Below are 25887 nucleotides of genomic sequence, written 5' to 3'. Positions count from 1 at the left end.
CAAGTTATATTTAAGGAAATAGAACTGGGAAAGTGAGAGAAACTGAAAATTAGGTCAACCCTGTTGTAACTGTATTTGACAAAAGCACCACATTCTTACTGGCTTATAATTAGTACATGGATTTCTCTCTCTTCCGATGTCTGCCGACATTGCAGATGGTGCAGAAGTGCTGGTTCTGTGAGTGAGAGAGAGAAATGGGGGAGGGGTCAAGGCACTCATATCCCTCAAATCTTTTGAGAAAAGTAATCTTTAAGTGTAGTCCCTTCTTAGTGAACAAAGTGTATCCCATCAAAACATTTTTCTGGCCACATCTGCAGTTGTTAGTGTAGATACATCAGTGAAACACTTGAAATGGTAGTGAAAACCAGTCAGGAAATTTGAATTTTTTCATTTTAGCATTTGATTCTGACAAATTTTCCAAAGACCTTTTGTTTCATTTGTAAGTGTGTACTGATTGTCACTGCAACCATGGACCGATACATAACAGCAGGGAAAGATAGCAAAATAATTAACCGATTAAAGTTACATTTAATCTCTGTAAAAAGTAACTAGATATACATAGTTAAAAGTTACCTTTTGGAAAAAGCAACTTGGGTATTAAAAATTTGTTTATTCCCTCTCATCTCATGTTTCTGACTGCTGGGTCATGTCAGCTCCCAACGTCATGTTTTTTCTTCTGTGAATGCATTCTGAAATTTTCATGGTCACTCAAAGCAAGTCCACTGATGATGGCTTATCACCGTAAACTAAAGTATTTTACACAAGTGCTACTTTGAACAAATGAGCCCTCTTTAATAGCCGCAGGGGGTTTTGGTGACCCCTGCTATCGTGTTCAACAAACATTTGATGAAATGATATTGCTGAGGAGGCAGTCGTGGCATGCATTGTCTCGGAGTGGTCTCGTATAATCTCATCTCTGTGGGCGAGTAGTGAAATTTCTTGTACAGCCAATCCACTCGCCATTTGGATGTTTTGTCAGTCATTGCATTCTTGCTCAACTACCCATTCTTGAATATGCACTGTTTCATTTTCCCCTTCGTCTGTTTGACAAGCTTTGTGCCCAAATTCGAAAAGAATAACAGTCACCTAAATTTAAGAATTAAATAAATGAATTATCAGTTGTTAGTCAGATAATGAGATTTTACAAAATAAAAGTTTAAAGTTACCATTCACATAAAGTAACAATTAAATTAATTAGTTGGCTACATAATTAAAGATTGATCTTAATATGTAGTTAATTTTTTAAGAATTCAATCCCAACTATGTGATGGATACGATGCCACGTTATCCAAGTGGAGAATGAAGCGCAAGAAGTAGAGATTAGCAGTTTGCTCTATGTAATGGCATACTAGGTGTTAAGTAGAAAATATTAAATTTCTTCTCACAAATGCTAAGTGTCTCTGTAGGATTAAATTGCATTTTATGTTGACATGACCTAAGGAGCAATGAGAAAGCCAATTAGATTTTGGGATTATGATCTCACTAATTTCTGCTAGAAGAACAGTCTCTAGAGAAATGCAAGTATCAGAGGAAATGCAAAATACTCGCATGCGCTTCATGACCGGAGAGTTGATGAATGGCAAGATCTGAGCTGCATTCTCAAGGCATTAAGTCAAGGAATGCGGTTTAGGTGTTCCATCGACTCACATTCTTCATTCAGTTGGTAACTATATCCTCAACAAAGAAAATAATGGACTGAATGAAATAGTAGGTTATCTGTGCAATGGCAAACTTCAAAATGGTCGTCAAAATGGAGAATGTGCTTGGAGTAATATTTACACATCGACATAGGTATTTGATACCACCCCTATGAAAAAATTGTATAAAACTGTTTCAAATTTTTATACAATCTTATACATTGCCATGGCAATGTATAAAATTTTGAAACAGGTTTATACAATTTTTTCGTAGGGGCAGAGATTTTGAAAATGATGCATACACACAGTTCCATGCTACATATACAAATACATGAAAATTAGATTAAAAAATAGTTATATCAATTGTACAAAAGAAAAGCAGAAATAAATACGAGAATATTTTATTCAAAGTGTACATAAAAAAAGAGTATCCATATACCAATATCTCCTGTCTTCACAAATAGTTAAGATATCCAATTTGAAGAAATATATATCTTAGTTAACACATCAATAAATACATTTAAGAAAGGACTCTCTCATTAATGCATTTAAGTGCCTTATACATATCTAGGCCATTATTCAATGTACTAGATCGCTGGGCAAATAAAATAATAATAATAATTTCCCAAAGTAAGCGCCATAGCAAGCGTCACCATGGCAGCAAGATATCAGTTCCCCTATGAAAAAATTGTATAAACATGTATAAAATTTGTATAGATTCTTATACATTGTCATGACAATTGTCTAAGAATTATACAAATTTTATAAAGGTTTATACAATTTTTTCATAGGGGTTTCTCTTTTAGCCAAATAAAGCTAGCAGCCCTTGGCACAGCTCTCCTGCAAGGACAATTTTTTAAACAAGTCAATACAAAGCAAATTAATAAATTTTTGTTGGCTTTTACTACACAATTCCTCAACTGTCCAAATCCATGGTGCCAACAGCACTTTAAAATTTCCTTTTAAGTCTATAATACCGAAAATATCAATTTTCTTCGACAGCAATTTCTGACACTAATAAATTAATGGTTAAGGACTCCTCTGTGATAAGCATTTACGATAGACTGTTCCTTTCTTATAGTTAGAGAAGTTCTTGAAAAATTACAGTTCCAAGTGGAGCTACCATTTTCTGAGCGACAACAGCTTTACATTATTTTCATACAACATTGAAAAAAATTGTTACCCCCAGAATGATACTGAGGAAATGGATATTAATTTCCGTTGCCAGTTAATTTCATTAAAACTAATTGAGTATTTACTGAAGCACAACACTTCAAACTAGGGTATCTTGACTTTTTGTAAGGACAGTAAGCACAATCTAATATTGTAAAAATTCCAAGAGCTCTCTATGACACTAACTAAATGTTACCCGTAAAAAAGGTCAGTTACAAGATTCACAGACCTTGAAGAGACATGGTATAATCATGTTATTAAGGAAATTTTGGCCAGATATTCGGACCACTAATTTAATGCCTGGCAATCTTTAAAATGTTAACACGGAATATCTCCCCTGGGTTAAATGCCACCTCACACCAAATGTACAATTATCATAGTATTTCCAAGTGGCCACTACAATGAGGGCAGCACTGCATTGGGGTGTTGTCTGGAGGCAAAGGAATGCCACGACTGAGCGCAATGGAGGCACCAGACACAACGGCACTACAAGCAGCGTCTGGGATGCACGATGAGAAGAGAGGGCTGTTGTTTGCTAGCTGGAAGGAAAAGAAGAAGAATTTCTAAACAAAGTCACACATGGAGCACGGAAAAATATTCGTCAAGTTTGAAAGGAAAAACGCAAATATTTAAACAAATAACAAGTCAAGGCCAAAAGACAAAAGACTAATCAGCAGACCCTTCTTTCAAATTGAGCACCCAATGAAAACCATAGTTGGTTGTCCCCATTTTCTGTCTCAAACAACAGGGACCTCTGGCCTCCTGATAATAATTGAAGGTCAAATGCAGGGTAATAAGGAGCTAATTACATCATAATTGTCTTTGTAACTCTTCAATACCAAGCATCATCATCAGTCAACCATCGTGCGATTGGTTTGACGCAGCTGTCCAGTTCCACTCTCAGCTTGCCTTTTCAAGTTGACATGTAGAAATATGTCTTCTCAGACAGTGGCTCACAACCTCCATCTCATGTGCCACACTCCATTTCTATTGTTTGCAATTTTTTTCTCTTTCATTTATCGTTGAAGTCCCTGTTCCATAATGCTCAATGATATAGACACATATGTAAACACATTTTTTTGTTCTTGTGATGACGTCATTGTTCCAAATTGTGCGGTTCAATATTCCAATAGTCCTCTTTTTCTAGCATATATGGTTCTCCATTACTTATTTCGAGTTTCCATTGACCTGTGCCACTGGTCCTAAATACTTCAAATGGGAGACTTTTTTATGGTATTTTTGTCAATTGCTTAATCTCATTGCACTGCTGCCATTCATTCAGGTGTAAAGTTTACTTTTAGCCCCCATTTTTCAACATATCTACTCCAACAGTTTCCCGCACATGTAGCTGATATCCTCAAGATACAGTGAAATTAAGTCCTGGTCATCAATATAAGCAGATTTGAGAGAATTATAGGTACATATTATCAGAAGTATATTTCCACATTTTTTGGTCCATTCTCTTGGACTTGTGTCAATATATATTACAATCAACAATAAAAAGTTATGGTTCCTTTTCACACGATTTATTCAATACGACATGTTTCATCGCAGAGGCGACATCATCAGGCACAGAAATCGTTACAATAACAGTTATTTTGTTGTTTTGTTATTATAACGATTTCTGTACCTGATGATGTCGCCTCTGCGATGAAACCGGTCGTATTGAATAAATCGTGTGAAAAAGTACCATAACTATTTAGTGTTCAGAATGGATTTTCACAAAGGAAAGCCAGAAAAAATTGAATTTATTACAATCAATATTGGAAAAATCTCAAAGCACTGCACTGAACTAATAACACGTTGTTCGGTTAACCCAGTCTCAGATTCGCTTTGGATAAAGATGGCTAGGTGGTATTACTATGTATGTAGTAGCATTCCTGCAATACCGCCAATTGGGAGATCTGGGTTTCGATTCCTGGCTGAGCCAAATGATTTTTGCAAGGCAAATTCAATTCTCGGTGCATGTTTCCCTTAGTAAACACATGCATGAACTTTTGAGATCAAAGAGTTGAAAAGGAATTATTTCCACACTCTTGTAAACCTATGGCTTGACACCTTAGCAGTATTTCAATCTCCTCTTTTTTTTTTTTTTTTTTTAGTTTTATGGCTTTTTATTATTGTTTATAAACAGATTACAATACATTAAAAATTAGAGATGGGTCAAATAGCAGATTTCTCGAATTCGAATATTAAATCATTGCTCGAATATTCGAATACCTCGAATACTAAACGATGAATGCTGGAATGTTTGACTCGGTTGCATATGTGGCAGGTACACAAGATTTTGGGGAGTAATTTTGATTTCCTTTAAAGGATTCGAACAGGAATTCAGCTGATTAATGGAATATTTTAATTTTATGGAAACAATTGGGCATATAATTAATTCAACTAACATCGCTTTACCCCCACTACTTCTGCCAAGTGCTAGCTGACAATCTGAGGCATTTTGTAAAATACAAGCTCTTCTCCACCGGATTCTCTTCAATTATTTTCAGTCCATCTTTGGGAGTTCTCACGAGTTAAGCACATGAATTCGAATTGCTAGCAGGGAGAAAACAAATATCCTGAGAAAATATCCCTTCGTCTGGGACTGTAACAATAAAGATTTATAGCACCACTCATAAATTGTAACTTGATATATGTTTTCGGAAAAAATACCGCATCAACTTCGGAGAAGCTCTGGTGCTTATATCGAGTCTCGCCAGAATGCCAAGTCTCCGTCATATTTTGACATTTATTTCCTCGCGTAAAATGCTTAAACAAAGTCAGAAATTCGTCGCGTTTGGTCTTGTTCTTTTTTAAATTACGCGCACGTTACTAATATTTCAATCCAACAAAGGTGTAATATCAATTGCCGAAAGTCATTATTAGACACCTTTTGGGCTAATAGGTGATTCATGCAGAAGTTGACCTCCAGAAACTGGGAACTTTGAGACAGGTATGCTGAAAAAGGTCAGTGGGTGAGAAAAGGGGGGGGGCGCGAAACGCATTTCTTTTGTTCTCGTGTAACTTGATATTTTATTCGAAGCTAAGGTCTTCATAATATGATCCCTGCGCGAGCTGGGACCTTTTTTTTTATTTCGAAGAAGAGGAAAGCCTCACAGGGGGGGCTAGTGCAGAATGGAGTGGGATAGCGGATCTTGGGAAACGCGCTAATGTAACTATCCCACGGTACACATGCAGCAGTTGTCCTCTAGAAATGGGGAACTTCGAAGCAGGTAGGCAGAAAAAGGTCAGTGGGTTAGAAAAGGGGGGCGTGAGACACGTCTTTATAGTTCTCGTTTAACTTGATATTTTTTCGACGCTTAGGTCTTCGTAATACGATTCCTGCGCGAGCGAGGACCTTTTTGTTTGATTTTGGAGAAGAGGAAAGCGTCAGAGTGGGTTACGCGAGTGCTGAATGGAGGGGGATAGTAGATCGTGGGAAATGCGCCAATGTTACTATCCCACGGCACTGAGTTTCTCCCTACGGTAGTTCCATCTCCTGGAAAAGATTCAAACTGTGCCTGTGCTTATTAGCCTTAAATGACACATGATAAACACTTCGTATCATTTATACGAAACCTGCGCAAGCTGGGGGCTTTTGTTTGATTTCGAAGAGGAGGAAAGCGTCGGAGGAGAGGCCGAGGGCTGATGGATGGAGGGGGAAGTGGATTTTGGGAATTGTGCTACGTAGTTACTGTCCCACAGCACTGAGGTTTTCCTGGTGGGGGAAACCGGGGATTTTCGGATTTTTTCACCCGGATCAATTTAGATTCCCCACGTCGAACTCTTTTCACCGCTCTAACCCGCGAATTTGATGTAGTTTGTCAACTTGCCTAAAACGGCGCTGCATGCACTAAAAGACTAGAGTTCTCAACATTTTTCCGAGTCAACTACCAACGACGTGCGTGCGACAGTGTACGACGCAAAATTCAGAGTATTCGAGGCGGTACTTTTCGCATAACTATTCGGGACCTCGAATATCGAATACTTTCTAGTATTCGAGGTATTCGAGTATTCGCGGATACTATTTGCACATCTCTACATATAATACATTAAAAACATTCCCTTTACAAATTCTTAACACGCTTTTCACTATATAACCAACACATATTTTGACTTATTGGGCAAGAAAAGATAAAAGTGAAAAACCCTGATATTACAATATTTTAGAATAAAAAATATTTTTACAATTAGGAGACCTTCTGAGCCAAAGCAGGCTCATCCGCAGGTTCTCCATAATTCATTTGCAAGAATTTCCTGGATATAGACAGTTACTTATACCACTTATTTTATAAGAGCGCGACCCGGGTTTCAATGAGTAATCATCATCATCAGGCGCTAATTATAATTTGTTTATCTTGTTGTTAATCTTGTTGTTACCTAGTTACTTGATGAATTTTAAAACGGACGCCAGAATAGGTGAAAAGGATGGGTAGAGGTATTCATTTATAAGGGTACTATCTTGATTTTCAATAATTTTTAAAATTTCTAACTGTTCCCTAGAATCCAGTTCTCGGCGGTCATTGCAAAAATTTAAAATATTCATTTTAAAGTCGCTTCTGTGGCAGTTACATATTAAGTGCTTAGCAAAATTACTCTTTTCACCTTTATTATGTTTGTAAGCACTTAAATGTTCTTTTTTCCTAATTTCAAAACTTCTTCCTGTCTGTCCCACGTATACACCATTACAATCGCTGCATTTCAAAGAATATACTCCACATCTATCCAATCGGTCTATATGGTCCTTGCATTTAACGATCAGTCTCCTTAAGGTGGAATAAGGTTTAAAAGCCAAGCGGAATTTGTCCTTGGGTAAATGATGAGCCATTTTCAGAGAAAGTGCATCGAGGTACGTCACTGTGCACCACTGCTTCTTTTTATCCTCGTCCGCCGAAAACATTTGGTCGATAGCCAATCTTCTCTGTTTTTTTAAAATCAGTTTATCTATTAAATTTTGAGAATAACCGTTGGCAGAAGCAATTTGTTTAATGGTGATGATTTCTTTCTTAAAGTCTTCTTTGGAAAGTGGTATGCTTAACAGGCGATGAATCATGGAATGAAAAGCCATAAGTTTGTGTGAGTAATGGTGTCTTGAACTTGCTGGGATGACATGATCGGTATAACAGGGTTTCCGAAAAATGGAGAAGGAATGCCGGCATTTATCGAGTTTGATTGTAAGATCCAGATAATTTAAGCAATGGTTGGAGTCTCTTTCACAGGTAAATGAAATTGTAGGATGGATGTCATTCAAAAAACTCAAGAACATATCGAGTTGCCGATCAGTTCCATTCCAAAGCACAATAATATCGTCAACGTACCGGTACCAGTATACCACAGAATTTAGTAGGCTATGCCCTGAGCTAAAAATTTTCCTTTCCAAACTATCAACAAAAACATCTGCCAGCAACGGAGAAAGTGGTGAGCCCATAGCGAGGCCACTACTTTGTTTGTAAAATTTACCATCGAACTTGAAATAATTTTGTGCCACACACATTTTGAGAAGGGTGGATAATTCGTCCTTCATTTTCTTTGCAATATTGGCTGCCCCCAGGAGATCTCTTGCTAGGCCGGTTGCTTCCTCTGGTGGCACACAAGTGAAAAGGTTGACGATATCAAAAGATACTAGTCTTGAGTTCTTCGGAGGTATGATGTCTTTAATTTTGTCCACAAGATCAAGCAAATTTTTATACCACGCTTAGACATAAATGCAGAGTGCTGCGAGATCAGTTGAGTCAGAGAGTTAGTGAATTTTGTCATTTGCAAGAAGTTAAAAACATCTAAAAACAATAAAAGAAACGATAAAAAAAACTTATATTGCCTTAAAATTAAAAATTTAAGTCCTCAAGTAGATAATTTAAAAGTTTACTTTTGACAGCCGAATATGTGGTTAAACCATGCATTTCTTTAGGTAATTTGTTAAACAATTTAGGAACGGTAACCACAATTTTTTTTCACCGTATTGATTGAAGCATTTGGGGATTTTATATTGGTATAGATTCCTCTTTTCCATTTTATGAAAATTGTCTTTCAGTGTTTTATATTTATTGGAAAAATAATTGTCTATTACTTAAATATAGGTTAGAAGTTTTTCGAGTGGTAGTATTCTTAGTGTTTTATAGAAATTATGTGTATCGTGAGAGTCTGAGTTTGCTGACAAGTTATTATCATTTTTTTTGTTGTAAGCAATCGCTTTGATGATCCAGTATCATCAAAGCGATTGCTTACAACAATTTTACACACATCCCATAAGGCAAATTCAAATTTTGCATTTGGACCCACATTATGGGGTCTAAATCATAAAATTAGGTTTACACTCGACAAAACATATGAACTTTTCTGATGTGTGTCCCACATTTCATCAACATAGCACAACTTAAAGAACCTAAAATGATAGATCAAAAGTAAGACACAGTCAATGGGACAGTCTGTCTTTGAGTGCAATATCCCACAGAGCTTTTGCTAGGGATATTCAGATATTTTGCATAAGCAGATGGAATTATGCAAGGGAATGCTTTAAGACCTTTCTCTTTTGGCTCATTAACTTCAGGTATGACATGCATCAAATCACGCAAACAAAAAAAAACTTGCATAACGCACATACTACATATAAAATCCAACCATTTCTATCCACGGCTCAACATTGTTAAACATGCATGATCTTTGGTCAATCCCATAGTACTGCTCATTCCAATCAAAATTTCACCTTATTAGCAGCTTGCTCGGCTGGAGTGAGAACTTCCACATCAGCAGCAACATTTGTCGCCCATCGCCTTGAATCCACGGCTGCTGCTGACGCCCCCAACAATCGCTCAGACAATCCCGATGCAATTCGGGAGAGCACACAAGACAAGTCGAGCAGATTCAAGGCAGGCCGGAGTTTTTTCTCAGCTCCTCGTCCTCTGGCACACGGCTCCATTCCAGCCCACGCTGGATCCAAGTTCTCACGCAATACATGCAGCGTTCTACACGAAAAACAAGCAATGCCTAGAGAGAGGTGTGTTGCAAAGTTGCCCTTTCTAATGATACGAATGTAATAACAACAGCTTCATTATCCAAAGAAAGGGTGTATAATATTACAATGATATAGGATTCCATAAGAAAAGACAAAACATGAGAAATATTCATCCACGGTCAAACAACAGATCTAGCCAAAGCCAATCATACATCATTGACAGTTTATCATTATTTATTACAAATAGTTCATTTATCGCATCAATTCCAAGAATTCCTCCACATTATTACACGAGAAGCCCACAGAAGGGTTTTCAGTATTGTACAAAAACTGTTCAAATTTTCTACATCCTTAATGCTCTTGCAGAAACAAATGTAAATACCCATTGATTGAGGAACTTGGAGGATATATGTATAAAGGTTGGTAAGTACATTTAACTTCTTAAAGTAGTTTCTAAATAATGCTCCGGGGCATAGCTTCAGTATTCTCCCAGAAACTTTCTCCTGAATAACAAAGAATTTTTTCCAAGAAGACCTTATAGGTCTACGACAATTAGGCATAATTTTTAGGGATGTGCGAGTACTCGCAAAATTCAAGTCGAGTAGTTTTGGTTACAAAGCTGTTGAGGCCAGTAAGTTCAGAAATCTGCCTACAGGAAGTGCCGCCATGAAATTCATGTAATAATATTGTTTATGAAATTTATAAGCCGTTCCAATGCCTTGGCTTGGGAGTTTCAGCTAGCTGTATAATTATGTAGCAGTTAACCACTATAGCAGTCGACGATGCAGGCACTGAATACCTTTTCATATTCTGCTGTCTTTCGACTCGGCAGCGTATTCGAAGTGATAGGAGTGGACTGCTGCATCGGTCATACTTTCTTATGCGATATTTTTATACCCATCCCTATTTTCTTAACTCAAATGCCGAGATAACACACAGAAATTGCTAAGATTTCTATGAAAAAATATGTAACTTTTAGGTTTTAGCGGACAATGCCGGTTTTTTTCCCGTGTTTCATAATACAAGTAGTGCCATCTTTTAGTCTTTTCTATTCCTATGTACGCCCGATATTAAATTTTTTATATTCCTTTGCTGCCTTTATTTTCCTCTTGAACTTACAAAACAAGAGTCACTAAGGTTGAACAAACGAAGTGAAAAATTAATAATTTTTCTTTTAGTCTACAAAACTAAGCTATGTTCTATATTTCTTTCGCTTTGTCCTCTTAAATTCCAAGAAGATTCAAAGATCCATAAAAATCGTTGAAATAATTATTACTAATAATAATTCCCAAGGTTCTCAAATCTTGCAATTTTTGCTAGAAAGTACTTGTCCAGCCACACAAGTATGTAGCGAGAGCCAATTTTCTGCAGGAAGTAGTACTGTAAAATGGACACGTGAAAATCTGCAACCTAAACATATGGAACAAATAGTTTAAATGCTTGAGAATTTGAAAGGATCGAATATTACGATTCATTTAAGAATTCAATCCTTGTAACAATTTTACAAATTCCTTTACTCAGAACTCTTCCTAGCAGTTTGGATATGTGTATTTATTAAATTTTCGACAAAGTACTAGAGGTAAACTCATTTCAAATGAGCTCATGAAACTGTTCAGGACACTTTTATTTTCATTCATCTCCTAACACTAACGACAAAATAACCATCAACATTCCTCCTTTTCGTTTCCTTTTCACACATCATGCTAATCATTTAGAATAGAAAACTTACAAGGGGATTGGGAAAATGAGAACATGTTGCAACATGCGTTGTTGCATTAACTGGTCCAGAAATTACCATACTCGACTCGACTCAAATTGATACTCGCGAGTAGTTTTCGACTCGACTCGAGATTAAAAAGTGCTACTCGAACATCCCTAATGAATATAGTTAAAGAGTAGAAAGCAAAAATTGTCAATGCGTAAATAAGATACCTGTAAGTTTTCATCAGGCCCTCCCTCACGGACGCCCTCTCCTCCAGCAAGCGGTTAACTGCCTCCTGGAGGTCACAAGTTCTCTGGCTGAAAGCAGCTTTCCAACGTGCCAACTCCTCCACCATTATACTGAAAGGAACACAAGAGGAATTTTCGACACCCAGTAATCCTCCAGTAAATACATAAGATTAAAGACTGAATCACATGGTCATTTTTCCTTCCCTTTCCAGCAATATCTTGAGCAGTGATCTCTCCAATATGTAATGGGGAAAAATGACCATTTCACTTGCATCATTTGCCGTGGTATGGGTGGGAATCCCATCCTCCACTCCTTCAATCGACATGACCCATTCCCCGTCACCGAAGCCATCACTATTTCAACCAATCAGAACAAACTACTTTGGAAAAACCAACTTCGCCATGGGTGTACAGGGTTCAAGTCCCGATGGGATCAATAAAATCATTAAAAATAAATATCACAAAGCTGGCACAATAAGGTACACTTTGGAGGGATAACTTTTAATGTACAAGTACATAGTAATGCTCATCAGAGACCTACAAATAGCACTGGACGGCAAAAAATAATTTTTTCTCGAGCCCTGGTACCATTCCTGCTGATTCTCATGTAAAATGACCTCCTAATTCCGAATATGACACCTGTTTTTCTCTATCACCCACCATTTTCGGGGGGCAGCCCCCCTCTGATTTTCATCACTTTTGCAATTCTTTGTAGGAATGAAAAGGATTATATTAACATTTATATTTCTTACTAGGTTTTTGAGAGGTGAAAAGTTCTAAAACATGATAATTAATGATAAGAATGTAGATTTGGGGGGATTAGTTTCCGTTAATGATTAAAAAAACGCATTAAAAATCATCATTTCCTTTTTTTGCAATTATCTCACTTATTTTCTTCATTTATCAGCTCCCATTTCATCTTCCCTACCCGAAATATCCCAGAATGATGGAAAAATATATCAACAGCTCATATTAGCAATAATAAAAATATTTAAGAACACGGCATAGAAAAAATAAGGAAAATTTGCGCCAACAGTTCAGAAGGTATGCTACCACGCTGGCACCCTCAATACCACACGTGCATCGGCAAAGAGAAAAATAACAAATGTGAAGAACGATGAATAACAAAAGTAATTTGGTATTTGATTTCCCTTTATACACTGAGGTAGAAGTTTGTCATACAAAAACCAGCAGTAGGCCTCATATACATACCAACACGCCCGCATTCAACTTCTCTGAAAATCTCCTCTCCTTTGGTGATATCTTCATGGAACCGTTCCCAATGTTAATTTGAAACTGCTCCAAAATGCTCAATGAAAAGTTCCAGGTGTGAATGAAGGAAATGCATTTTTAGTGATACGTTACACCCCATGGCCTAATACGCTGACAGCAATTCCTCGACATGGGCGACATAATCATCACTTCTTTGTCACCCAAAAAGTTCTAACACACGTTTCAGAATCCAAGCCAAGCTCAATTCTATTTATGATCCAGGTGTTTCATAAACGTCGAATCTTGGAAAAGTTTCCTATTCTGGGGGCCCACGTATTTCTTCCTTGGTTTTAGCCTCACTAAAACGAAGACTATAAGTTAAAAATTGAAATTCAGCTCCTGTCTTGTCGATTGCTTTCACAAAAGATTTCATCTGTCCTAGTTTGATGTGCAATGGTGGCAAGTGAACATTTTCTGTCGGAACCAAGGAAACATAAGCGACATTTTTATAACCATGAGTGAAGCTTTCTCGCAGATGTCGAAGTCAAAAGGGCAAACATAGCTGAAGCGATGAGGATGATTTTTACACATGCATAATATAATTACACATTAAATCACGGTCATAATCACAACTCAAGCCCACATACTGTACAGTCACTCGGAAAAGGGGAGCTCCCCTGAAAATGGTGGGTGATGGAAAAGAAACAGAGTTCATAATCGGATTTAGGTCATTTTACATAATAATCAGCAGGAATGGTGTCAGGGCCGATTTTCATGCCGTCCAGTGTAGTTTGTCGTGCATGCCAGTATTTTTTTGCCCACCCCAGGAACCGACTAATAATTATTACAATTTTTTTTGGCTTGGTGACCTTTCCTAAAACCTGTTTCTATAATTGGTTTGTCAGTTTTTCTGACCGAGAGCACACAGCTCTCACATTTCTCTGTTGTTCCTCCATTGGCCTCCCTCAAAACGTGGACCAAATTCTCCCTTTGGCTCATGCATGCACAAAAATACCTTTTGGAGCAGCTTTCTGCATGTCGTTATCGAGTACTATGCTTTCTATGAGTACATATGTTCATACTACCCACAGCTACTTTCACTGTTTTTTTGTCCCTTGGCGCTCTCTTGACATCGACCCCTCATTCAAATGCATGGACACCCAGTTTGGTCCTTATCATGTTTCTGTATCAAGTCTTTTGCTTGTTTTGAAAATACCTCGTCTGATTTTAAATTGTCCTCTAAATTGTACACCTATTCTCATCAGACATACTCGCTCACTTTTCTTTGCACAAGACGAAATTTTTTCTTAAAACTTAAAAGTGGCTGACATATGTTGAACTGCCACCATCAGTGCTGAAAACTTAAAACTTAAGTGACGTATGTTGAACTGCCACCATCAGTGCCCACTTTTGCAATGTCCTGGTCATCACCGCTTTGTTCTGCTTCTGAGCTTCAACAAAACAATTGTATACTCACTGATCTATCATTTGCAGCTTATCGAAGCAAGTACATATCTCGGTTTTCAACATATTTTTTTCCACACTGCTAGCAATCCTTTGTGTCTCAATTTTGTTGAATTATTGTGCTGACGTGTGGTAATAGTCCAACTAGTTAGCTCATGGGCCAAGTTCACCGCTTTCATTTTCACATCAAGAGAGGTACATGATGCTAAGATTCCTTGGGACTAAGCTCATATTCGCTCTCCTTCAAAAGTGATTGATCAGATGTTTCAGTTGAGGTCCCCACTGCCAAGTCCTCTGCCTCTTCGTCAGAACAAAGGGAAGCGCCCACAACCTGTTCAGCTTCTTCATTCACGAAAAGTTCGTTCTTGCCAATGAACTAAAATTATTCCAGCATCTCGAGAAACCTCACAATGGCTTCTTTTCCAATGAATTGGGCTCATGGCGAGATAGTGTTGTCGAGATGAGGTGGTGGGTGCCAACAACGGTGCCACTTTCAACACTCATTTCCATTTACAGTAGAACCTCCGTTATGCGACCCTCAGTTATATGATGACCTCACTTATACAACGATTTTATTTGTCCGATGAATAATATGACCCCATGTATTTCCAACCTCAGTTATAAAAATTTTCACTTATACGACAAACTCGGTTACGAAACGAATTTTTCCACTCCAATGAGGTAAAATACCTCACTTATACGACTTGGCAGAGAACTGCGAGAAGATTGCGGTACGCGTGCCAATTTTAGTCGCTGGCGCGGGAGTAGTACCTGCTCATTACATAGATACCGTATATCTCCGAATATAGTCCCCCCTTTTTTTCCAAAAATGGCCGCGGAAAAGTAAGGGGGGGGGACTATAATCGAGTGTAATCCAGTTTAGCATACTAAAGGTGACCATAAAGTTATAAATAACGGCATAATGGCTAATGTTCTCGTAGTCTTTCTATTTGAGTATATTTATGAGGATTATAATCGGAGATATTAGTAAATACTGCCACGTTTTACCGGAAATTAAGACAATTTTTACCACAACTGTTGTACAGATACGATTCTTCCTATTCAAATAGCATATCGAATATGCGTTTTCACGGAATCCATCGGGTAGCCGCTAATTTTTCTTGGAAAAGTATTGTTAGAATAATTCAATCGACACTGATCACTTAATGATGCAAAACAGTAAATAATTAAAATGAAAACTAAACACACACTATCATTACATTAATCGAACACTAGAATTGAATCAATAGTATATGTACCCGTCGCTCATTTATTAATTACATGATTTAAATAATTGCGAAAAATAAACAGATAAAGTGAACCTTTCGTGACGATTTAGCATTTCATTGCGTCCGTAGCTACTATACGTCCATGTGCCCGTGCGGTTCGTGTTTACAACCACTGCCTTTACCGCCTTCGCAGGACAAGAATGCGCAATAGGTGATGCATTTGTTTCTGAAAAGGCGCAATAATCGACGACTTTAAACCAGAAGCGCCGGCATTACTGCATTTGATCGAAATACAGCGACTCAGCATCGAAAGTGTGATCAATTTATTGAGGATTATCTTCAATTCGCCAGGGTAAGTAGGATCGATAAATTACGTCGCATAACGTTTCGCAATTATTTCCGCGATATTTTCTTTATTAAAAATAATTTTACGTTCAACAGTGAGGTGATGGATCAAGTAGAAAGATGAGGATCAATCCTGCGGCAGATTAGAGGCCATCAAAGACGGAGTTCGATGCCAATTTAAAAATAGCCGTTGCAGAATACGCCGTAAATCATAGTATTTACAGCGCTTGCAAAGCGCTAATACATCGCGGAAGTCATTTCGGGGGTCTCGGTGCGGCAGATTCAAAGAATTAGAGGAAAATATCGTCGAATTTGTGCGCAAATGCAGAGCAGAAGCTCTTTGTGTAACTTATGCAATGATTCGCGACGAGGCATTGAAAATTGATATAATTTTTTTTCAGTTTTAATGTTTGTTGGAAAAAGTTTATTTCTTAATTTTATTACTTTGATATTTGTAAGTCCTGTAGTTTAATTATTTTGCTTATCAGGCATTTGATGGCAATATTTTTATAATATTTATAATTTATTTAACACAATTTTATTTAGATTTCCTAAATTCTTCAGGTCACTTGGATTTGTGATGACTTGATGGGTGTGTTACACTGGATCTAAGGAAGTTTCAGGGCCAAATGCAATACTGTTTATGGGCTTTAAGTTAAAGCTTATATATTGACATTGTCTGTAGTCATTTGGAAATCAAAAATATTAATAATTTGTGAAGGTTTAAAAAATACAATAGCCTTGGATACTTAAAAAATTTTTTCATTTCTTCATTACATCTGGTTAAGGAACTATAAATTACTGATACATGCAATGGATCACAACATGTTTTAGGTATAGTTATTTTGTTGTGATGGAAAATATGTGAACAGATTTGTTCTTAATCTTCACAGAAAATAATAGTTTTTATCGAATCTAGAATCTTAACTTGCTAACCACAGAAAAATTGCCTTCCTTTACATTTAAAAATTTTTCCCAAAACAGGTCTCAAAATTGGGGGGGGGGACTATATTCAGAGGGGGACTATATTCGGAGATATACGGTATGTCAATGAAGAAAAATAAGTTTAATAATGAGCGATGAGGTTTATTATATATTAATTTCAACTAAAGTAGATGATTGTTAATCCAAAATTATGAACTATGGAATATCTATCTATCGGAAGATTTTCTAGAAATTTCCCAAGGTTATGTTTTCTGTCACCCCAGCGAAATAACGCCTAAATGAGCAGTTAAAAATCATCCAAAAAAGATTATTGCATTTGCAGCATGGACGTAAGTCAATGGTGATTCAACACAATGGTAAAAACAGCATGCGTGGTCTCATTCCGCAGGCTAATCCCACATCTGCGGACGAATTGCACAAGGGGAAAGTTACTTACGAGGTGCGGAGATCGAAACAGACCCTACTTGTATCTCAGTAGGTTTAAATGAAACATAATAGGATCTTGAATAGGAATTCACAACACTCCGCCGGGTGGCAAGCATTTATTTTTTAACAGAACGAGAGTTAGTGTTAATGCCCTCCGAGAATAACTCAAGTCGTCAGTCATTACATAATCATTAAAGTCAAATTCAAAGCGGTAAAGATAACGCAGTTCCTTTCGACTGAGGAATAGCTTATAACCATTATATCGAATTACAAAAAGTGTCCGGTGTAGTTATCAGAAATGGGAAACTACATTATTCCGTGAAGACAAATCATGTGGCTTGTTAGTCGAAGTTCCCGACGCTGAATTTGTGGAAGAATGCCAACAGAGAAGCTATAACCGCTAGATTCAATCTACTATTGCTAAAATTTCATGGGAAAATTCATTTATAGGTGGGTAAACATTATAGAGAGGGGAGATTTTTCCGGGCTCTTAATCTATTTTTGTTCATTCATCTCTGACGGCAGTTGTGCAGTTATTTCAATTGCTCACTTAAAAGAAGTGATCTCAGCACCAGAAAAATCTAAGTTACAGAATATTCCGGGTACCAGTGGTGTAACTAGGAATTTGGCGGAGATGGTAGTACCTGGGGGGCGGCTACCCCTCCTACCCCCCCCCCCAGGCAACGGGGATTCCCAGAAAATAAAAAAAATGACATGCCTGTAAATATATTTTACATCGTTTAGCACTTAAAATTTAACTTTAAGCAGATACAGTTGCTGTATATCAAAGCTAGGCAATTTAAAAAAATATGTATTTCTATGTATGATCTTAGGTTTTCCCGGCGCATCAGTTGCAGAAAAGTTACTCAGGTTTTCCACCAGTTGATGTCGTCCATGTCTCCCGACGTTTCGATCCGCGACTTGCTAATCATCCTCAGGGGATCTTCCGAAGAACTTCTTCGGAAGATCCCCTGCGAACTTCTTCGGAAGATCCCCTGAGAACTTCTTCGGCAGATCCCCTGAGAACTTCTTTGGAAGATCCCCTGAGAACTTCTTCGGAAGATCCCCTGAGAACTTCTTCGGAAGATCCCCTGAGAACTTCTTCGGAAGATCCCCTGAGAACTTCTTCGGCAGATCCCCTGAGAACTTCTTCGGAAGATCCCCTGAGAACTTCCTCGGAAGATCCCCTGAGAACTTCCTCGGAAGATCCCCTGAGAACTTCCTCGGAAGATCCCCTGAGAACTTCTTCGGAACATCCCCTGAGAACTTCTTCGGAAGATCCCCTGAGAACTTCTTCGGAAGATCCCCTGAGAACAACTTCGGAAGATCCCCTGAGAACTTCTTCGGAAGATCCCCTGAGAACAACTTCGGAAGATCCCCTGAGAACTTCCTCGGAAGATCCCCTGAGAACTTCCTCGGAAGATCCCCTGAGAACTTCCTCGGAAGATCCCCTGAGAACTTCTTCGGAACATCCCCTGAGAACTTCTTCGGAAGATCCCCTGAGAACTTCTTCGGAAGATCCCCTGAGAACAACTTCGGAAGATCCCCTGAGAACTTCTTCGGAAGATCCCCTGAGAACAACTTCGGAAGATCCCCGGAGAACTTCTTCGGAAGATCCCCTGAGAACTTCTTCGGCAGATCCCCCGGGAACTTCTTCGGCAGATCCCCTGAGAACTTCTTCGGAAGATCCCCTGAGAACTTCTTCGGAAGATCCCCTGAGAACTTCTTCGGAAGATCCCCTGAGAACTTCTTCGGCAGATCCCCTGAGAATTTCTTCGGAAGATCCCCTGAGAACTTCTTCGGAAGATCCCCTGAGAACTTCTTCGGCAGATCCCCTGAGAACTTCTTCGGAAGATCCCCTGAGAACTTCTTCGGAAGATCCCCTGAGAACTTCTTCGGAAGATCCCCTGAGAACTTCTTCGGAAGATCCCCTGAGAACTTCTTCGGAAGATCCCCTGAGAACTTCTTCGGAACATCCCCTTAGAACTTCTACGGAAGATCCCCTGAGAACTTCTTCGGAAGATCCCCTGAGAACTTCTTCGGAAGATCCCCTGAGACCTTCTTCGGAAGATCCCCTGAGAACTTCTTCGGAAGATCCCCTGAGAACTTCCTCGGAAGATCCCCTGAGAACTTCTTCGGAAGATCCCCTGAGAACTTCTTCGGAAGATCCCCTGAGAACTTCCTCGGAAGATCCCCTGAGAACTTCCTCGGAAGATCCCCTGAGAACTTCCTCGGAAGATCCCCTGAGAACTTCTTCGGAAGATCCCCTGAGAACTTCCTCGGAAGATCCCCTGAGAACTTCTTCGGCAGATCCCCTGAGAACTTCTTCGGAAGATCCCCTGAGAACTTCCTCGGAAGATCCCCTGAGAACTTCCTCGGAAGATCCCCTGAGAACTTCCTCGGAAGATCCCCTGAGAACTTCTTCGGAACATCCCCTGAGAACTTCTTCGGAAGATCCCCTGAGAACTTCTTCGGAAGATCCCCTGAGAACAACTTCGGAAGATCCCCTGAGAACTTCTTCGGCAGATCCCCTGAGAACTTCTTCGGAAGATCCCCTGAGAACTTCCTCGGAAGATCCCCTGAGAACTTCCTTGGAAGATCCCCTGAGAACTTCCTCGGAAGATCCCCTGAGAACTTCTTCGGAACATCCCCTGAGAACTTCTTCGGAAGATCCCCTGAGAACTTCTTCGGAAGATCCCCTGAGAACAACTTCGGAAGATCCCCTGAGAACTTCTTCGGAAGATCCCCTGAGAACAACTTCGGAAGATCCCCGGAGAACTTCTTCGGAAGATCCCCTGAGAACTTCTTCGGCAGATCCCCTGGGAACTTCTTCGGCAGATCCCCTGAGAACTTCTTCGGAAGATCCCCTGAGAACTTCTTCGGAAGATCCCCTGAGAACTTCTTCGGAAGATCCCCTGAGAACTTCTTCGGCAGATCCCCTGAGAATTTCTTCGGAAGATCCCCTGTGAACTTCTTCGGAAGATCCCCTGAGAACTTCTTCGGCAGATCCCCTGAGAACTTCTTCGGAAGATCCCCTGAGAACTTCTTCGGAAGATCCCCTGAGAACTTCTTCGGAAGATCCCCTGAGAACTTCTTCGGAAGATCCCCTGAGAACTTCTTCGGAAGATCCCCTGAGAACTTCTTCGGAAGATCCCCTGAGAACTTCTTCGGAACATCCCCTGAGAACTTCTACGGAAGATCCCCTGAGAACTTCTTCGGAAGATCCCCTGAGAACTTCTTCGGAAGATCCCCTGAGAACTTCTTCGGCAGATCCCCTGAGAACTTCTTCGGAAGATCCCCTGAGAACTTCTTCGGAAGATCCCCTGAGAACTTCCTCGGAAGATCCCCTGAGAACTTCTTCGGAAGATCCCCTGAGAACTTCTTCGGCAGATCCCCTGAGAACTTCTTCGGAAGATCCCCTGAGGATGATCAGCAAGTCGCGGATCGAAACGTCGGGAGACATGGACGACATCAACCGGTGGAAAACCAGAGAAACTTTTCTGCTTTTGTATTTCTTTTTACTTCACTGAGGCTATGGGGGGGGGATTTATGGCCTCATCCCCCCCCCACACTTAAGCCACTGTGTGTGTGGGGCTGTGTGCTCCGTATTATCTATTGCATGGTATTTAGAGGGAGGAAACCGACAGCTGGGATCATTTCCACCACGAGGCAAGGGTGGGAGAATAGAAACCCTGAGTTGGAATTAGCCAAGTTGTAACAATTGCTTAACCAGGGCTTAATATCCTATTTGAGGACAGTGTGTTGCACTGGAAGTTCCCTCCAAACTCCTCTCAAGCAGGGATACAGCCATCTCTGATAAGTTTCTGCCATTGCCAGGACTTGAACCAAGGCCACACGGTGAGAAGCCTTCATGATACATAAGTGAAATTTTGCTCCCTAATTATGGGGTTAATTTGGATGACTTTCCTCAAGTATTTCATTTCTTCAATCTCCAATCTTTGGTTTGTCTTTAGGTGGTAAAATGAATTTCCTGAAAACTGCCGCTAATGAGCCAACTTTTTTCGAAAAATGGCTTCTCTGTAAACATTTAGCATCAGCATTCCGAAATTTCTCCAGTGTAATAGCCCTTCAGCTAAGTGCAAGAAATGCTAGCAATTCGACCAAGACGTTCAACCGTGGGTAATCAGGAATGCAAAGTTATGTTTCTCTTAAAGTAACATGTCATCTGCGGTGTTGCTTATGAGTAAATTAGATTATTAGGCTTCAATTTCTTGCCTCCAAATGAGTAATTACTTCCCGGAAACAAACTGGCCCCTATTGAAAAGGATTTCATGCAAAATACCGAAAAACCTCACATATGAAACTTTCTCACAAATGCAACTTTTTTTGGTTCTCCACTGAAAGTTTCATAAGTGAGGTTCTGCTGTATACTTGAGTGCACTACTGCCACAACAGTGCAGTGATGCAAACTTCTCAATCTCAGATCGTGCTTAACCTTCTCTTCACTTCACAGACCAAAAGCTGGGTTTTGAACTGACTACTAGACAAGCATGTAACCTTTGTAATGCCGTAATATTTATGGAAAGAGACACGTGCCTCATACAATCAACCTTGCACCCAGGGTTTTCCCCCTCTCAGCCTTCCGCAAATTTCTCCGGGTCACCGACCAGCCTCCTATTATACAAACTACATAGGGTTAACAGTCTTTCACTGCTTGGATTCTCCAAAGGAGCAAGGGGTGTAACGCCTGCGCAATAACAACAGAAGACCTTGCCTGGCCTTCCGCAGAATTTCCCGGGTCACCTACCAGCCCAAAGAAAGCAACCTCCCATCCAAACAAGAGAGGATTATCGGAGGTCTCTTAGCACTCGGATTCTCCAAAGGAGAGCGAGGGGTGGGGTTCCCTCACCTGTCCTACCACACAACTCCTTGTTTGCCTATATTCTTGGAAATATAGGTGCACCAGTGCACCTACGTCACCGTTGCACAGCGGAAAACCCTTCTCGAAGGTTTCTTTGGGGGAAAAACACTGATCTGACATTCCATCAAGGGTAGGCATGAGAGGTGGGCTAGGGTTGAGAACTGATGGTGAGGATAGTCAATAGTGTTTATTTGGTGAGAAGAAAGAGCTGACATTATAAATATATTAAGAAGTTGAATGTAGATTACCAGGAAATTCACATGTAGTTATGTGAGTCCCAAAATTTACCTGGTAAGGCACCATTTACTGCTTAAACCACAGGATAAAGTAATCATTTGCGATATTTGTGTCTGTGTTTATCACAACAAATGTACGGGACTTGGTGATTTATCGTTAAAAGCCCTCGGAGATAGCAGAGATATTTTCTGGAAATGCTTTTCCTGCCGTGTCAACAAGTTTTGTATTGCCAACATGGCGGCTGATATTCAGTTAATGAAAAATGAATTTAGTGCTCTTAAAGCAAAAAGTGATCTGCCATCTTTATCTAGAAAGACTGTGCCTTACGCAGATACTGTGAGTACTGGTGAAAAAACATTTTCTGAAAGCAACATTACGATCTCAAATGGTTCACTATTGAATTCGTCAACGCACGCAAAGAAAGAGAAGGTGATCTCTAAGTCAATAGTGCCATCAAATAAAGTGCGTGCGGACATACCTACTGCAGAAACTACAACTTCGGACTGCAATACTGCTGATGATGATGAAGGTTTCCAGAAAGTTCTCCCGAAGAAAAATAAGCGTAAGCGAAACATGGTATTCGGCTGCAATTCGCAGCTAGGTAACTCATGCAAATTTTTAGGTGTACCTCGTAGGACATCTCTGTACGTGGGTCGTATACGAGGTGGAGCTACGAGTGAGTACATACTTGAACACTTGACCAGTGCTTTTCCAGGAGAAGATTTTTTCTGTGAAGTTTTCAAATCGGGTAAAAAATATGTATCCTTCAAAGTAGATGCTCCCCTTAACTTGCGTGATAAACTTTTGGACGGCAAGATCTGGCCTGATGACGTGTGCGTTGGGAAATTCTACCCACCGAAAAAGTCAACATTTGATAATGATGATTCAGTGGTTAATTATCCTGCTGTAAATAATCTCACTACATCTGGAAAGATGAGTGAAGGTGTGCATATTGACAGTGCCAATAGTGAAACCAAGGTGTGCGATACTTACAATACGCGATCGAAATCGAAGTGACTAGGCCTAGAAGAAAGAAGCCACAGTTCGGTTAACATTTTGTACCTAAATATACAATCATTACACAACAAACTCATTGACCTTGAAATTGAAGCAAATGTTGACAAACCTGATTTTATTTGCTTAAGTGAGCATTGGATGAGTGATATTGAAATAACTTTTCCTGGGTATGTTATTGGTGATTCTTACTGTAGAACAAGTCATCGTCATGGTGGAGTAGTCATCTTTGTAAAAGATAACCTGCCCTTCAATAATTTGTCTGTAAAGACACACCATCTAAATGAAGATCTAATTTTTGAGTGTGCGGCCATAAAGTTCTCAACTGGAAACCGTACTTTTATAATTTTAGTAATATATAGGTCTCCTCTTGCCTGCTTCCATTCCTTTTTGGAGAAAATGGAAAACTTATTGTTATTCCTTACTGACTCACCTGAAAGGCCCAGCCTTGTTATTACAGGCGATCTTAATTGCAATCTATTAGCAGAAGGGAAAGAGCAAAAGCAACTATGGCACATTTTAAATGCCTTTAATCTTACTCCACTCGTCAACACCCCCACTAGAATCACTCATGACTGTAAAACGTTACTTGATAATGTTTTCACAGACTACAATGAAATCAATGTAAATACAAAAGTTTTTGACCCAGCTTTTTCTGATCATATGGCAATTATTTCTACTTTCATAATTCCAAAAATGTCACAGCCATCAAATCCCTGTCGCTATGCTAGACATTTTACTGACTCCAACATTCATTATTTTCAACTACTATTAAATAATCAGAATTGGGCAGAACTCAATCCGTCAGAAAATGTTAACAACAACTTCAATGAATTCTATAATATTTTCAACTCTTGCTTTAACATTGCCTTTCCATTACAACGTGTAAAACCCAGGAGTACTTGTAATAAAATTAAACCGTGGCTAACACTTGATATTAAAAATATGTCTACCATAATATGACAGATGTCAATTCAGGTCAAATCCTCAAAGGATACTATGCTACGTGAGCAATTCTGTGCCTTAAAAAAACAATACAGATTTTCGATCAAGAAAGCAAAAAGGCAGTATAATGATGAATATATTTACAAAGCAGCAAACTATTCTAGAGTGGCTTGGGAAATCATTAAATGTAATACTGGTTCTAACGTTGACATCCTGCCCTCTCAAATGCATGATATTTCCGGCAATTTACTTACCGATTTCTCTGATATATCTAATGCATTTAATCACTCATTTTTGAATCTGCCAGATACTAACCTTATTCCCCAAAGGAGCAACATAAAATATAATATTCGACATTTGAAGTCAATGTACCTGAAACCTTGCAGTGAAGATGAGCTAATCTCCTATCTAATTAAGGCAGGAAGGACAAGGTCTACTGATTCTGATGGAATTACAGGCAAGATATTAAAAGATTGTAGGGATATTATTGTAAAGCCTTTGCTCTTTTTAGTGAACCAATCTCTGACAGAAGGCTTTTATCCTGAGTCTCTAAAAATATCTAAAGTTGTCCCAATCTTTAAAAAAGGTGACCGAGACGACATTAGGAATTATAGACCAATATCTATAATCTCTCATTTTGGAAAAGTCTTTGAATATGTGTATTGTAAAAGACTGACTGATTTCCTTGAGATCAACAACTTGCTCTCATCTCATCAGTTTGGTTTTCATAAGGAGACATCTACTGTACAAGCACTTTTTGATGCGGTTGACTTTACAATTGAACAATTAAATGAAAATAAAAAAATAATGGGGATATTTTTTGATATGAGAAAAGCCTTCGACTCTGTGGACCATGAACTCTTGCTGTTAAAATGCTTATCTCTAGGCATCAGAGGTATCTCTTGAAATTGGCTAAAAATCTACCTATGTAGACGAAAACAGAAGGTAACCATTCGACAAAATGGCATAAATTACTCATCCTCACTTAGGGAGATTGACAAAGGTGTACCACAAGGGTCAGTACTAGGTCCACTGTTATTTTTAATATTTATCAATGACCTACCCAATAAGCTGATGGAAAACCCTAATAATAAGTGTATTTTATACGCTGATGATGTCAGTGTTCTAACATCCAGTAAAACTGAGATTGAAGTATTAAGATCCAGAAAACCATTAATAGAAAGTACAGTAAACTCTTGATTTTACGAAGTCAGTGGGACCGGAAAATCGGCACTTCGTAAAATCGAGTTTCGTAAATTCAAACCTTTTTCATAAGTCACGAAAAAAATGTTCGCTTTTGTTTCTTCCGCCGTTTTTTGTCTTTAGTGGTCTTATTTAAATGTTTGCGGTGGTTATTCTCTGATTAATTCATAGAAAAGGCTTTTTGTTATCGATTTATGATGTGAAAAATCGTTAAATAATTATACCACCATAAAATTCCCATTTCTTGTTCATACTTCAACATCAACGATCGCTTAAGAAATTCCC

At 39.0% G+C, this 25887-nt stretch overlaps 1 protein-coding gene across 1 annotated transcript in view; it reads right to left on the bottom strand.

Annotated features, from left to right (window-relative positions):
- Positions 1-2022: 2022 nt before the first annotated feature.
- The window catches only part of LOC124163452 (golgin-45), a 56844-nt gene continuing 32979 nt past the window's right edge, over positions 2023-25887 (bottom strand). The window contains exons 6-8 of the mRNA XM_046540371.1: positions 11683-11811; positions 9502-9760; positions 2023-3349 (exon numbers count right to left, since the gene is read on the bottom strand). Coding sequence (XP_046396327.1) covers positions 3185-3349; positions 9502-9760; positions 11683-11811 — 553 coding nt within the window. The 3' untranslated portion in view covers positions 2023-3184. The remainder of the gene's footprint in view (positions 3350-9501; positions 9761-11682; positions 11812-25887) is intronic.

This window comes from Ischnura elegans, chromosome 8 (assembly GCF_921293095.1).
Source record: "Ischnura elegans chromosome 8, ioIscEleg1.1, whole genome shotgun sequence".
Taxonomy (NCBI): domain Eukaryota; kingdom Metazoa; phylum Arthropoda; class Insecta; order Odonata; family Coenagrionidae; genus Ischnura; species Ischnura elegans.
The sequence above is the reverse complement of the archived record's forward strand: the minus strand, read 5'-3'. Positions and strand labels throughout refer to the sequence as shown.